Raw genomic sequence first — 13,851 nt, forward strand, 5'->3', positions numbered from 1 at the left:
ACACACACACACACACACACACACACACACACACACACACACACACAGAGAGACAGACACACAGGCAGAGGTGGGGGAAGAGAAGCATACATACATATACATCGGCCACCTCCCATGCTAATTTGCTTGGGTATTTTTGGACTGTAGTTGTTTATGAAGTTGGCACTTGTTCTTTTTTTCATTTCCCTCTTAATTATGTTGGAATCATAATCCTATTATCCTCCTAAAATGGCTATCCATGGTTTCTGGGACATCTTGCATAAGAACTGAGTTCATTATTTCTTAAAAAATTGGTAGAATACACCCATGGAGGCCTTGGATTTTTGTGAGGTTGCAGAGAAACTTCATTGAATTACGCTAAGGCTTCTAGGTATCCATTTATGCATTTTATTATCTTGCTTGCTATTAATCCATTTTCTCTCATCTCTAAACTCCATTATTATTAGTTCCCGGTTTTCATAATAATATTTAGTTGACCTCAGAATCTTTGTGATAAGCGTTGTCACTCGCTCCAGTCTAGTCTACACAGAGGAGAAGCAGCGTGGGGAGTCGGGTGGCAGGGGCAGTTAAGTATTCTGGAAAACTTTGTCTTTTCGTTCATAAAATTAAAATTAAATGAGGTAGGAATGAAGAGAACAAAACCGTATTATAATTGTTTTGCTTATTACTATGCAAGACAAAAAAAACCCCAAATTGAGAACACCTTAAAGCTAAATCTAGTTCAAAGTCAAATGCATACGTAGAACTGAATAGTAGCTATCACCTCACCCAGAGCAGAGGTCCTCACTGCAGGGTTGCTCACTGCACAAATGGTATTTACCCTGCTTCTGAATACACGGCTGTGCTTATTTGGTTTTCTCAGAGCTGTGTTTGCATGCACAGACCCACTCTGCACTTTGAAATAAGATCTTAGTACGGTGCTTACACTGGAAAATATGAAAAAATACTCGATTACTAAGCTATTAGTGTTATAATGACCCTAATAGCTTCTTGAACATCTCCGTCACATCTCCAGGCAGAGGCAATTGCTTTAAGCCTAGATAACCCAATTTCCCATCCATAACTCTACCCCGGGGATGTGGGAGGAAGGAAGTGAAGAGAGATATGAAGTGGTAGGGTATCTTTCAGATGGATTGCACCCACTTCCATCTCATCCCCATCTTTGCCCATGGGTATTATATGGGAGAGAATTCTTTCACTAATGCACTTGGGATAAAGCCTCTCTAAAATTCATGAGAAAGAACAAAGAAAACGGAAATGAGCTGTGAGAATCCTTTTATATACGGGAATGCAATTTCTCTCTCTTCTATACTAAATAAAAATATTTCCATCTTTCTATGCTATCAATGATCTCCTTTCAGTAATAAAATACTCTCTGAATAGTTAAGTGTGTATTCAAGCAGATATCAGAAAAACATTCAAGTTTTTGTAAATGTCTAGGCTAGCTCTTCACTCTCATGACTGCGTTAAAATTTTAGTCATTGAAACTTTAATTACTCAATTACTGTTTTAAATAAATATAATTATATGTGGCCATGCTATGTGGCTCAGGACAGCTTTGAACTTGCCATGTGCCCCAGTCTGGATATGAACTCACAGTGACCTGAGTACTGGGACTATATACTCAGCTCAATAAAGCTTAAATGACTGTGGTGGGGGATATGTGTTAAATTTATCATATTACTTGACTGATGGCTAGACATACCATGAACCAAGATGATATTCTAGCTCTCACTGTTCTTCAAATGGGCTACTACAATCCACTTGGCCTCGCTCTCTAACTGTTGCATGGTAGCCTGTTTGTTATAGAGCAGACTTCTGAAGCCACCATGCCCTGTGCCTTCTCTTACAACTGTCACCATTAGACTCCTCCCTGCATAATTTAGCCAGCACAGCCCTGCATATGACAGGCTTTCAAAACCTCTATCCCATCTCTGCCTCTGGAGTTTTTTATGGTTTTCAGATATAAATCAAGATTATTGGAGATGAAGCTTGGGTGCAACTCCCACGTATAATTGTTCCTTTCCCACTGGCCTGAGAGCACTTCACCTTGTGTGTTTCTGAGTTGAACCCATCCTTCATCTGGAGTTAATTCTCTCACTGGTCTTTTCTTATTGAGAAAATCGATGTGGATGCTCTTCACAAATGCCCTCTTGTCACCAAGTTATAGCTGTAGCACACACAGTTACTTGTGAAATCAATTTACATTCAAAGTAGAAAGTGCAATTCAAAATTACCAGCTAGCTCTTCATTGTTTCAAAAGTATAGTGCATATCCTCATTTAGAGACTATACCTTGAGACAGTGTTCTAAACAGAGCGATACAAGAAAAAAACCTGATTTATCAGGCAAAAGAACTGGGTGAGAACACTCTGATTTCTCTTCTGCCCTAAATGACTGCCCACGTACTACATGCCAAACACTGTCCCTGGGGGGGGGGGGATTCATGGATAAAAGGCTTTCTATGTTCTGAACAGATCCGAGCCTACTGGGGTAAGCATGCTGACTTCAGCCTGTCCTGCAGTTTAGAATTCCTGCCCCCATGCCATGGTAATAACAAGCACTAATCCCTCCCTCTCATCTTAGCTGAATAAACAGAAATATTGTAAGACTCTGATATGTGTAAGCAGCCACTATGCAACTTAGTCTGACCTTACACCTGCTTCTGCAGGATGAAGAAACTGAGGGAAAACACTACTAGCAGAAGTCAAGGAGGTCACTGTAGGGTGTAGCATTAGACCACAGAGGTGAGATAAACAACCTCTCACTACCTTCACTATCTCTTCCATGTCCCCAGCACCTCTAGAAATGCTCCCTGGTAGATTTCTGGTTCTGCTCTGGTGCCACAGCACTCTTGGTGCAGCCATTGGACACTGTTTAGAATGTAAGGCTATGCCACCCTTGGCTCACTGCACTGGTCAGTGCTTATGGAGCCACAAGCCCAACGTGCTAAGTCCTCTTGCTGCTCTGTTCTCCTTTGCTATGCACCACTGTTCACTGACCCACCTCTGACCACTGGCCTCCTGGCCTAGCATGCCTAGCATTGTGCTTTGTCCAGATGTTCCTCTGCCTGCAGAGGTCTTTCTCTAGGGAGCCAAACAGCTTACTCCTTCACCCCACCCCTCTGCTCAAGCTCACCTGTGAGTGGTCCTTAATCTCTTCTCTGAGTCCTCTCCTCTCCTACTTCTCTTTAACTTAGAACTGGCCATCTCACACACCAAGCTACTCCCCACCCCCTTCCTCCTGCCCTCCTTAAGGAAGTTGGTCTATCTTAATGGAAAGGAAGCTAAGTGAGGGCAGATATTCTTGCCTAGTGAGTAGTGTCCTACAAATTAGAAGAACTGTCTGGAGAACTCACTAGCTATTTGTTAAGTGATGTGGACACCACCAATGTTCTTTTGTAAACACAGTGTTGCTTCACATGTTGGTAAAATATTTCAAATTCAAGCTACTACTATAAGAGAGACCTTTTCTTCAAAATATGAAAAATTTGCAAAGGACATGAAACAATATGAGAAAAAGCACAGGACCCCAGGGCCCTTGCCTGGCTGGGTACACATGGCCTGTGACCTGCATTTGGCCCGACAGCACTAGGACTCAGCAGGGCTGGGGGCTGGGGGACATTATCACTTGCCATCCATGAAAGGCCTTTTGGAAAAACAAATTATAAATGGGTAGATTATGATTGATGAAGCCAGCATTAGGGTAATACTATCAGAAAGACTTTCTATTTCTGTCCTTTGTCAAGAGGTCAGATGCTAACCATGTTAGACCCAAACACAAGGCTTTATCAATGCTTCATGAGGAAGTGGTTGCAATTATCTTATCCTGTGTGTAGATAAATTAAGCCAGTGCTTGGCTTGCTGTGCAAACAAACCATTTAGAATTTACTAAGATGTCTACAAAAAGTGATGACATTATATTCCAGGGTTTTTTTCTAATGAGACCAGATTTCAAATTCTACAACTCATCAGTGAGAGAATTTTGTCACTGTGTTGGCATCTTGATTACTGTGTCACAGCACATAAGCAGCTGTATGTGTCAGTGCCCACAACACCAGTGACAGCACCAAGTGCAGCAATAGATTAGGAGTGCATCGGACAGGCCAAAGCACAGGGGCAGTGGCAGCCATGACTGAAGAGCAGAACGACAGGTACAGACTGTATGAACTTGTGTAATCACTACAGACAAATAACAACACCTCAGCGTTCCAAGTTAGAGCACAAGCTACAGAAGACCTATAGATGTGTCTGTGTCCATGCATCATCACACACCTGTTTAGCTTCTCATGCTGTGGCAAAGCCTACATTTAAAAACCAATGATGTCTTACCTTTCATATAATTATTTTTTCTCTTCATTACCTTGAATTTTGTAATGACAGCTTGAAAGAAGGAGGAGGAGGGAATGTTCATGGATATAAAATCCTAATCCACAGAGAGAGGAAGGACTTCTACCACAGGGAATGCTGTTTCTCTGGGATATATGGCTTATGAAAAAACTCATGTGAATAACTGGATATAATCCTAGTGTGCAGTATAAATAGAGCAGAGAGCTCATGCGCGCGCACGCGCGCGCGCGCGCACACACACACACACAGAGAGAGAGAGAGAGGGGGGGGTACACACAATGATAAACCTATTTCAGAGGAACTAAAGCCTACAGGAACTACACAATTAGTACTCAGAAAATTTTTACAGAACACTGAATGAATGGTAGTTGTCATCATAGAATTTAGAGAAGATAGAAATCCTTCCACATCTCACTGTATAGGTTCTTTATTTTATAGAAACACATACCAAATAAATGTACCTTTGGCAAAACTTAGAGCTGTGTAGCAAGCTCGTTATGTTTAGTGCTAAATAACTTTGTTTGCCAGGTTTCTACAGATCAGTGTGATCACCCTGAATCAGCAGGTGGGGATCCTGGCCAGAGGAGAGAATCTGCTGTGCAAGTAGGCTTCAAGATGGAGAAATGCAGGAGAGTGACCCTGAGGGTGGCAGCTGTGGGTGTAGCCACACTTGGTGAATCTTTGTTTCTTAGGAATTACCAGAGGCAGCACTAACACAGAAGCAAAACTGGCTGCCTCAGACATGCCATAGATCTATCACCCAGCTGATGCACAAGAAAGCTCTTTAAGCCTCCTAAAGTTGCTTCAAGGAAGACCAGAGGGGGAGACTCTTGAAGCTACCCACTGTGGCAGACAGCAGAGGCTGGGGAATAGAAGGTCCCCAAATATCCATCATATGGCAAAAGATTAGTTTACAAATCTTCCTAATTAATAAGATGATAGGAATTTGGTTTACAAACCTAGGTAGGAGAGCCTCAGTTGGTAGCCAGTTGGTAAAGTGTTTGCCTGAGTTACATCCTTAGGACCCCAAATAAAATTGCCAGTACCACAGTCAGGTTATTCAGGGCACCTGTGCCCATAAATTCAGATTCAAAAGGCATAAGGTTTATGTCACTGACCCTGGGTGAGTGGTGCATGCATCCTGGTGGACACATTATTCTAATTTGGGTTGGTTTTTTTTCTGTAAAGCTCACTGACTTCTAAATGTAAGAGAAGGTTTAAAGACTAATCTCAGGGGGAGGGAGGGAAGGAATCCAAGTGGCAATACACCTTAGAAAAATAACCATAACAATCTCTCAAGTAATCCCAGTCACAGGAAATCTAGAAATGTCCCAGTGTGGCAAACTCACTGGGTTGGATGCACTGCTACCTAACAGACTAAATGACTCATTGCATATTTTTCTACAGATTCAATTAAGAATCTATCATCTTGCTTGATTAGTTTCTACAAATTGTAATTACCTGGTGGTTTCTTGCCCAGATAATTATTAGCTTTTACTAGTCCCCAAATCCTTAGGCAGGATATTTGGGAGCTTGTCTTCAAAAGCAGAACCCACCTTTCTATTCATTAGGTATATTTGAAATAATATTACTAATTTTTGGAGCATATAAACTACTCCAATGAAGAATGGCCAAGGTTATATCTACAATGTCACTACTCATTATCTTTTTAAAATATAGAAAATGTTTTAGCATCTAATAAACATACAAAGAGGTATTCAATGCCATTATATTGGAGAACTATAAGTTAAAATTATAAAAATATTTAACTTTATGTCCAGTAAAATGACTGTAATTTAAAACAACAACAGGAGTCATGTGTGGGTGAAGGCACAAGGGACATGAGCTGTAGCACTCTGTGAGTGGGGACAGAAGATGGCACAGTCACTATGAAAGACATTTCAGTAGTTTGCTAAAATGTTAAGTAAATTTACTCTGTGCAAGTCCATTCCTAGGTATCTACTGTAAAGAAATAAAAGCCCATCATCTACTGGAAACTTGTATGATACTACGACAATGTTCATAGCAGCCATACCAATAGAGCCAAGACCGGAAACAACTCCAGTGTTCACTGACTGCCTCATGGAATAATAATACTGAATGAATAACTTCTAATGTGAGGTCATTGCACACACAAAGCACAGCAAGGACACGAGCAGGAAGATTCACGGACAGTGATACGAAAGCCAAATGTTAAGACTGTAATCGTAAGGGATCCAAGCTGATCATGGCTGCCTATGCAGCTGAGAAAGAGAGGTTCCAGAGTGAGGCACACTAGTCAGCAGGCCACATCGTTCAGGGGGAAGATGCTATCTGTGTGTGGGGGTTGTTCTTTTCTTGGGGGGGGCGGTCAGGAGATTATTTTGTCTTTACTTTTTAAGAAGTACTTTTAAGTTATTGTGGATTTTTTTTACTATTTTCTTCAAATTTCAGGCCCCAGTATTTCATTAGATTGTTGTTTTACATATATTTACAGATGTGTATGTGTGTGCACACATGTGCCCATGATTTGCCAAGTGTGTGAATAGACAGAGGACAACTTTTGTGGGTTTGTTGTCTCTTTTCATTTTGTGGGTCCTGGAGAGCAATCTCAAGTTGTCTGGCATGCACAGCCTTTTGTATGCTGAGCCCTGTGTTCACTACAAAAACTCTTTCCAGCCTGAACTACTTGTAATTTTCTTAACACTGTTCAAAACAAAGAAGCTTTAGTGATAGCCTGACCATCAGTATTTGTATTCTGTTTTTTGTTGTTATTTTGGAGTTTTGATTTTTTGAGATAGGATTTCACTGTGTAGTGCCGGCTATCCTGAAACTCACTCTGTAGACCAGGCTGGCCTTGAACACTCAAGAGATCTGACTGCCTCTGCCTCCTGAGTGCTGGGATTAAAGGATTGGATTGTATTATATGTGGGTACCTTTGCCTAACCTACACCCACAAGCACTGCTTCTCACATGATTCCTGGAGAGTTGACAGTTGTGGGCTTTGTACTCAGGTCGATGCTCTGTTTGGGCTGATATTCTGTGTGGAGTGAGGTGAGGGTGCTGTTGCATACAACCACTAACATTTCTAGCACCCACTTTTCTATCACTGTTTTTAAAAAGGCTAGGTTTTTTTCTACACGCCCTCTTTCACAGTATCTCTGTAGTCAAATACATCAGTAAACTGACTAGAATGAGCTGTGGGCAGAGAGGACCACAGGAAAAGACAAAGCAGTGGCGGCCAGTTTTTACTGTGGATGAATTGCCCTGGGACAATCTGACTGCTCAGCCAGTCCACTGCTTTCTGCTTGTGGTTTGGAAGCTTCAGTGCAGACTCGAGCTTGTGAGCAGCCACCCTTCCGCCTGTTGGCTACCATTTTGATTCTCACAGCACAGACAGCACCTTGCTACCAAGTACGCTGTCTGACTGTGCTCCAGTTTCTGAAGAGCGTCATGCTCAGGGTTTCTCTACATTTTGCAACAATACATTTACTATACCAGAGTAGTTCATTGCTCTGTTTGTCTTTGGGATCTGTTGATAATGATCGAAGACAAAGACTTGTGAAACCTGAAGGAGGTGCCCATACATCGGCTTTCTCTCGCCTGACTTCTTTCCTTTTTATGAAGTTTGACCAACTCATTGCAATGAAAAGGTATTCTTGGATAGACGATTGCTTTTCTGAATGCTAAATCTAGATGTCTCTATACTTTTCACAACCTAACACAGTCAATGAGCACTCCTAAAGAGACATCAGGCCAATAGGGTGGATGATACAATGAAGGCCACTTTCCTGTCATTAATGTTTAGGCCTTTATCTCCTGCAGAACAACGCTCACTTTTACTAACCTGTCTACTCAAAAGTTTTACTTTTTAAAAAATGTTTCACATTTTAACTAGGAATACAAATCCCTTTTCTGAAGCACCTACTCAGCTCATGAAATGTGTGGCATGGAGAGAGACATGTTGCCAGTAGGAAATGTGACGTTGTCTGGAACTTGGAAACAGCAATGGCCTCTATCGAGCTGTCTACAACCTCACATGTCAAGAGTACCATATGCATTTCCTAGTACAGAGTCAGTTTGCTTTTGTGTAAACACTGCTGCATTAGGGAATATGAGATTCAGTAGATACACAGGTAATTAATCCCCTTTCCTCGGCTCATGTTAACCCAGCATGCTTGCTGTCTCTACCAGTGAATGGCTTGCATTAAAAAAAAAATCCTAATGATGATAAGGGAAATGAGTAAAATCACTAACCTAGAAACAGAGCTATGGTAATCTCAGCACTTCAGAAGGGGAGGTGACACAGAGGTCGTAGGAGAGGTGACACATAGGAAGTGGGAAAGGTGACAACAGAAGTGGTGGCATTTTGGCTATAGTGAGACTAGTGAGTTTTTTTTTTCTGTTCTTGAATCTTGGTTCTGCTATTTACCAGATCCATCGCCCTAAATAAGGAAGTAAACAGTCTGGCTGCCATGTTTCCTGTCTTCAATGGGGACACTTCATAAATGTTCAAAAGAGAAATCATATCAGATGCACTGCCTGACATAGCAAGGGCACTTACTGTTCATGTCACACAAGAGCTGCTGTTCTGCAGCAAGTGCAGCAAAGACTCTGGCCCAACAACTTCTGGCTCCTTTTCTGGATTCATTGATTTTGGGTAATTTAGAGTAAACCAATCTGCACATGTTTACAGAAATAAAATGACATTCCTTCACTCAGTATTTACCATTTAGCTGTCAGTAGGTATTGTCTGTACTGAATTGCACAATGACATCGTGGATCAATGTGACACGCACAAGCTGAGAAGTGTATACGCTGCTTACGTGTGAACATAAGTACTCATCTATGGTGGGGACTATGCACAAAACCTATAGAATGCACACGCTGTTCAAAAATCAGGTAATAAAATAAACAAAAGCACCATATCACACACTGGTCTGAAGCAGGGTTTCACTATGTAGCCTTTGCTAGCTTGGACTTCACAGGAATTGCCCTGCCTCTGCTGGCTAGGACTAAAAGGCACGTGTCGCCATGCCCAGCCCTAATGTGGTGCTTTTAGGTGTAGGATTATTATAACAGCAATGATTGCCCAAAATGAAGTATATCAAGACTGGATATTCTTAAAGACGGAAAATACAGCTGTGAGATAAAACAGTTGTTACTAAGAGTGAGGTATAGGCAGCGTGTGCGAAAGGCCTAGACACCTGCTCCTTAGGACTGTACATGGGAACCGTCTACAGCAGGCAGAGAGGCTGGAAGGCAGGTTAGAAACCCAGTGGAGGCAGGAAGTAGGTTAGTTTGCTGGGCTGGTTGGGTGGGGTGGGAAGCTGGCAAAACAGGGTGAAATACTAACAGGTTAGGGGTTCTTTATGGAATGACAAAATGCTACCAAATTGACTGTGGCGAGGGTTATACAGGTATGAACAGGCTAAAATCCACTGATGGTAAACTGCTCAATTTGTGAATTATTCAGTATGCCAATTATGTATTAGTAATACTCTTCTCAAAAGGGGACTGCACGATGCATGATTCCTATTGTGCTGTGTGGATTCTGACTCAAGATCAATGCCAAAATGAGGAAACAGATGTATGAGACAGGTGAAGAGACTCAGGAGTGAGCAGACAGGGCTAAAGACGTGCTTGTTAAGCCTGGGTCTTCACTGTCAAGACTCTTAAGATTATTAGTACACTACAGCATGCCTCTTCTCCAGGAATGATAACCACACCAAGATGAAAATCTCATTAACTGGGGAGAATATATATAAAATCCCCACAGGCAGACATTATTTAGATATGCATGTGAACACCGGGACTCTGCCATGTGCCTTTCTGAAATGCATTTAGATGGATGCTTTCTTCCAGAGTAGGTACATTACAGCATGAGGTGTATGTTTCACAGCACAAACTTCCCATGTATAAAAACACTCCAACCTTTCTCCTCTCTTGAATATTTCCATGAGTGAGAAAAGTACAGAGGTACATTTGTTACAGTAGACAAGAATAAGGAAAGGACATTTATTTCCATTCAGAATGTGTGACATTAGTCAGCACATGCTTGTCCAGTTGTCTCCTCCTGTAGGAACACACAGAATTGGAATATCACCCCATCAACCCTCCTCAAAGAAGTCTGCCTTACAACAAAGGATTCGAGCAGAAGAGTACAGCAGAATTCTGTCACGGCTTCTTAGGTTTTAACCTTGCATTTACAGATGTTACAGACGCTTGGCAATAGATGAAAACAGACGAACAAACAAACAAAACAACCCTCCCCCCAAAATATGTCAACTTCTTCATTCCTGTTCTAGTAGTAACCAACTTTCTTACCATCCTGTTGATCCGTACAAAGTCTTCTGGCTTCTTGGCCCAGGGGGGCAGGTCCACATCATTAACCAGCACTTCATCCTCCCTCACACCCAGATGGTACCCGTTGCTGTTGACAAACATCTCTGGTAGGTAGTAGAACTCTGGAATTAGTTCCTGTGCAGAAAAAAGATGTAGCTCATTAGCTAGTTGGTAAAATCAGTTGAACAAAATGGTTAATTTTTTCTAATTATAAAAGGAGACAAATCCGTGACCTAATTTTAGCCCTTATAGTCTCCATTTAAAAACAATTAGGAATCCAAGAAGATGAAACATTTCTTTAAACAGTTCACTTTATTATCTTCTTCTTTCTGTGAATTCTAAGAAATAGTTACACAGGGCTGAGGGCGTGCATGGCTCAGTAGTAGAAAAAGTTCTTGCTTAGAATGCTGGAGAGGCCCTAGGTTCAATCTTCACTAAAGCAAGCAAACAAAGGAACAAACACTGGGAGAAGTGAGCACAAAGTAACAGCAGCTTACAGCAGTGCCAGAAGATGAATGCATGAAGCCGTAACAAATCTATGTTGCTTAGGGACCTTTTATGTATATTAACAAACTACCCCAGCTAAAATGTCACAGCCAGGCTTTGTTAAAAAAAATAACAATATTTGCTACTTTTGATTTTTATTATTGTGCCAACTATAATACATAATATTTATAGAATTCATCACTTTACTTTTAAATTACAAAATAATTTTTATATCCAATGCTGAAGTTGGAACCTTGCACTTGGCATCTGCCAGACCAGCACTTACCAGAGTGACACCCCAGCTGCAACCAAGTTATTTTACACCCACTACTGCATATAACAAAGCCCATACTTACATTATAATCAAGTTTCAACATAACTGTGGATAGGCTGGATATAAAGATGAGTTATTTTATTATACGTGCGTGGCATAAATACCTGGATTCAAGATGAACCCAAGTATCACTGTTAGGTTTATGCCTCCTTAGAATAGATATGAATAGAGAAAAAATCATTTTGAAGATCTTATTTTATTTTTTGGCTATTTTTAAGTAACCACAGAAATCAAAAGATAAATAAAACGACAATGGTTTTCAGGTGTGCTATATACTGTATACTGTATGCTATATACATCCTTAAATTTCAAGAGCAGGGTTAGATTAGCTTTACATTGCATCATAAAAAGCACAACAGTAATTCATGTTATAGGATCCATGCTTACAGAATACTGCCAGAAATAGGAATCTTAGTGTGGTCACGTCCAGAGATGCATAGGGAAATTGTAAAACCACCAGGTAAGAAGTCTTCCAATAGATGGAGCCTCAGTTTTCTAAAACATGACACAGGGGTTTTTCCTTTATGCATCTTCCATTAAAGGTGATGCAACTCTTCTACCCAGTGTCTATCTTAGCAAGACACTGTATAAAGCTGATTGAGACTAAGCCTTCTGATTTGTAAATGACAGGGAGGGAATAACTATATTCATTTTCTCTGGAATTACAGAAACATAATAAGGTTTACATGAATGAATTTTCTAGATAAACGGGGTGAACTTTATTAACAATCAGTTTTCTTATATTGAACCATTTAGACAGAACTCTTTCTAAAATCCAGCATAGACTTCTCAGACATTTACTTTTTCTTGGAGCAAAGGTTTGAGTTCCAGGCAGTATGACGAGTCCTGGGAAAACAATCATGGCCCAAATATCTAGTAAGTCAGTCAGGTCTAAGGGCTGAGTTATAAACAGTGGCTACAATGCAAGACCATCATGCTCTGGAAGAAGAGGGCAGAAAAGAAAGAGGATGGAACTTTGCATGGGTCCAGAAACACTTCATTGGTAATTACAGGGGAAGGGGTAGGAGATCATCAGGAAGTTTTGTTAAAAAAGGGTAAGAAACTTGAGTAAGGAGGGAGGGTAGAGGACAGTGGGGTAGATCAGAGAGAAGAGGTGCTGTGTGGGGGCGAAAGCTGGGTTGTTTGTCAACTAATTTTAAAGAACAATGGCCATGACTGAATACAGTAAGATCTGGGTAACAAAGTTTAAGGGGGGCTAGAAAGGGAAGGACAGGGGTGCCATGTACCTGAGCATCAGCAGGAGGGAAAAAGGAGGGGGACAGCAAGGGCAGAGCAGAGGGAGTACTGAACAAGGCCACACCGAGATGCTGAGAAAGGGAGAATTCCAGTTAAGTTATATATGTGAAATAGAATCTCAAGAAAGAGCTAAGTATAGAAAGAGAAAGAGAGAAGGGCTGAATGAAAAGCTATAAGGTGAGCAAACATGCTTACTGTCAGCCACGGCAGTGCTGTAGTCGAGGCACAGTAGAAAGAGTGGTGGCACAAGCTGGCCATTCCCAACAACAAAGCACAGCACACAGGCAAGGGGCTGCAGTTCAACAGTCTGAGAGCTGGGATGGGAGCGAGCCATATGAAGTCGTGATACCAGGGCCTGGAGGATAACCCTGTGGCAAGGACCATCCCTTCTCTTCCTCATCCAGCCTAGCAGGATGTGCTCATAAAGTACTTACCTACACTGCTGGAAGGAGCACTGAGAGTTTGAAATCTGAAGGAACTGCTCACATTTCCAACAGTGGTGACAGTCACTAGACAGAGCTGTTTTTAAGTAGGTATCATGAAATGTCTGACTTTGAACAGCTTATTGGCAAGAAATAATTGTAATAGAGTCATCTGGATAAGAAATTGGGGCAGTTTAGTGGTTCTGATAGAGAAGGAGGAATAAAATCACAGAAGTCTAGGGAGAAGTAGCTGATGCAGCAGATAAAGTCTGAAGTTTCATGCCTGTTCACTACTTTAAAAAAAACTGTCTGAATTCGCCAATTTTAGTGAAAGTTAGTATATAAATGTAGGGTACTGGTATCATCACCTCACATTTATACCAATATTATTTAAGATTTGTTTACTTTAATGATAATATAAAGACACAGAGAGCATCACCACTGAGGTCTAGCTGGTTTTGTCCCAGCCCAGGAATCAAGGGGTCACTTAATCTTAAAGCTGAAGGTCTTACCAGGTCTTACTATATACTGCCATGATTTCTAGTACCCTACATGTGTTGACGAACACTTCATGGGGTGAAAGCCTGACCAGTCCACTTTATAGATGTGAACATAGATGCAAATAAGGTAAAAATTTGCCGCAAGCTGCCCAGATGTCCTGTAGCATGGAGTCCACCTAT

The 13,851-nt window shown here is 41.3% G+C and overlaps 1 protein-coding gene across 1 annotated transcript in view; it reads right to left on the reverse strand.

The window, feature by feature from the left end:
* The window catches only part of Nbea (neurobeachin), a 513,393-nt gene that overhangs the window by 44,924 nt on the left and 454,618 nt on the right, over positions 1-13,851 (reverse strand). The window contains exon 47 of the mRNA XM_028763470.1: positions 10,655-10,807. Within this exon, the coding sequence (XP_028619303.1) occupies positions 10,655-10,807 (153 nt within the window). The remainder of the gene's footprint in view (positions 1-10,654; positions 10,808-13,851) is intronic.

Source organism: Grammomys surdaster, unplaced genomic scaffold (assembly GCF_004785775.1).
Source record: "Grammomys surdaster isolate TR1022 unplaced genomic scaffold, NIH_TR_1.0 139, whole genome shotgun sequence".
Lineage (NCBI taxonomy): Eukaryota > Metazoa > Chordata > Mammalia > Rodentia > Muridae > Grammomys > Grammomys surdaster.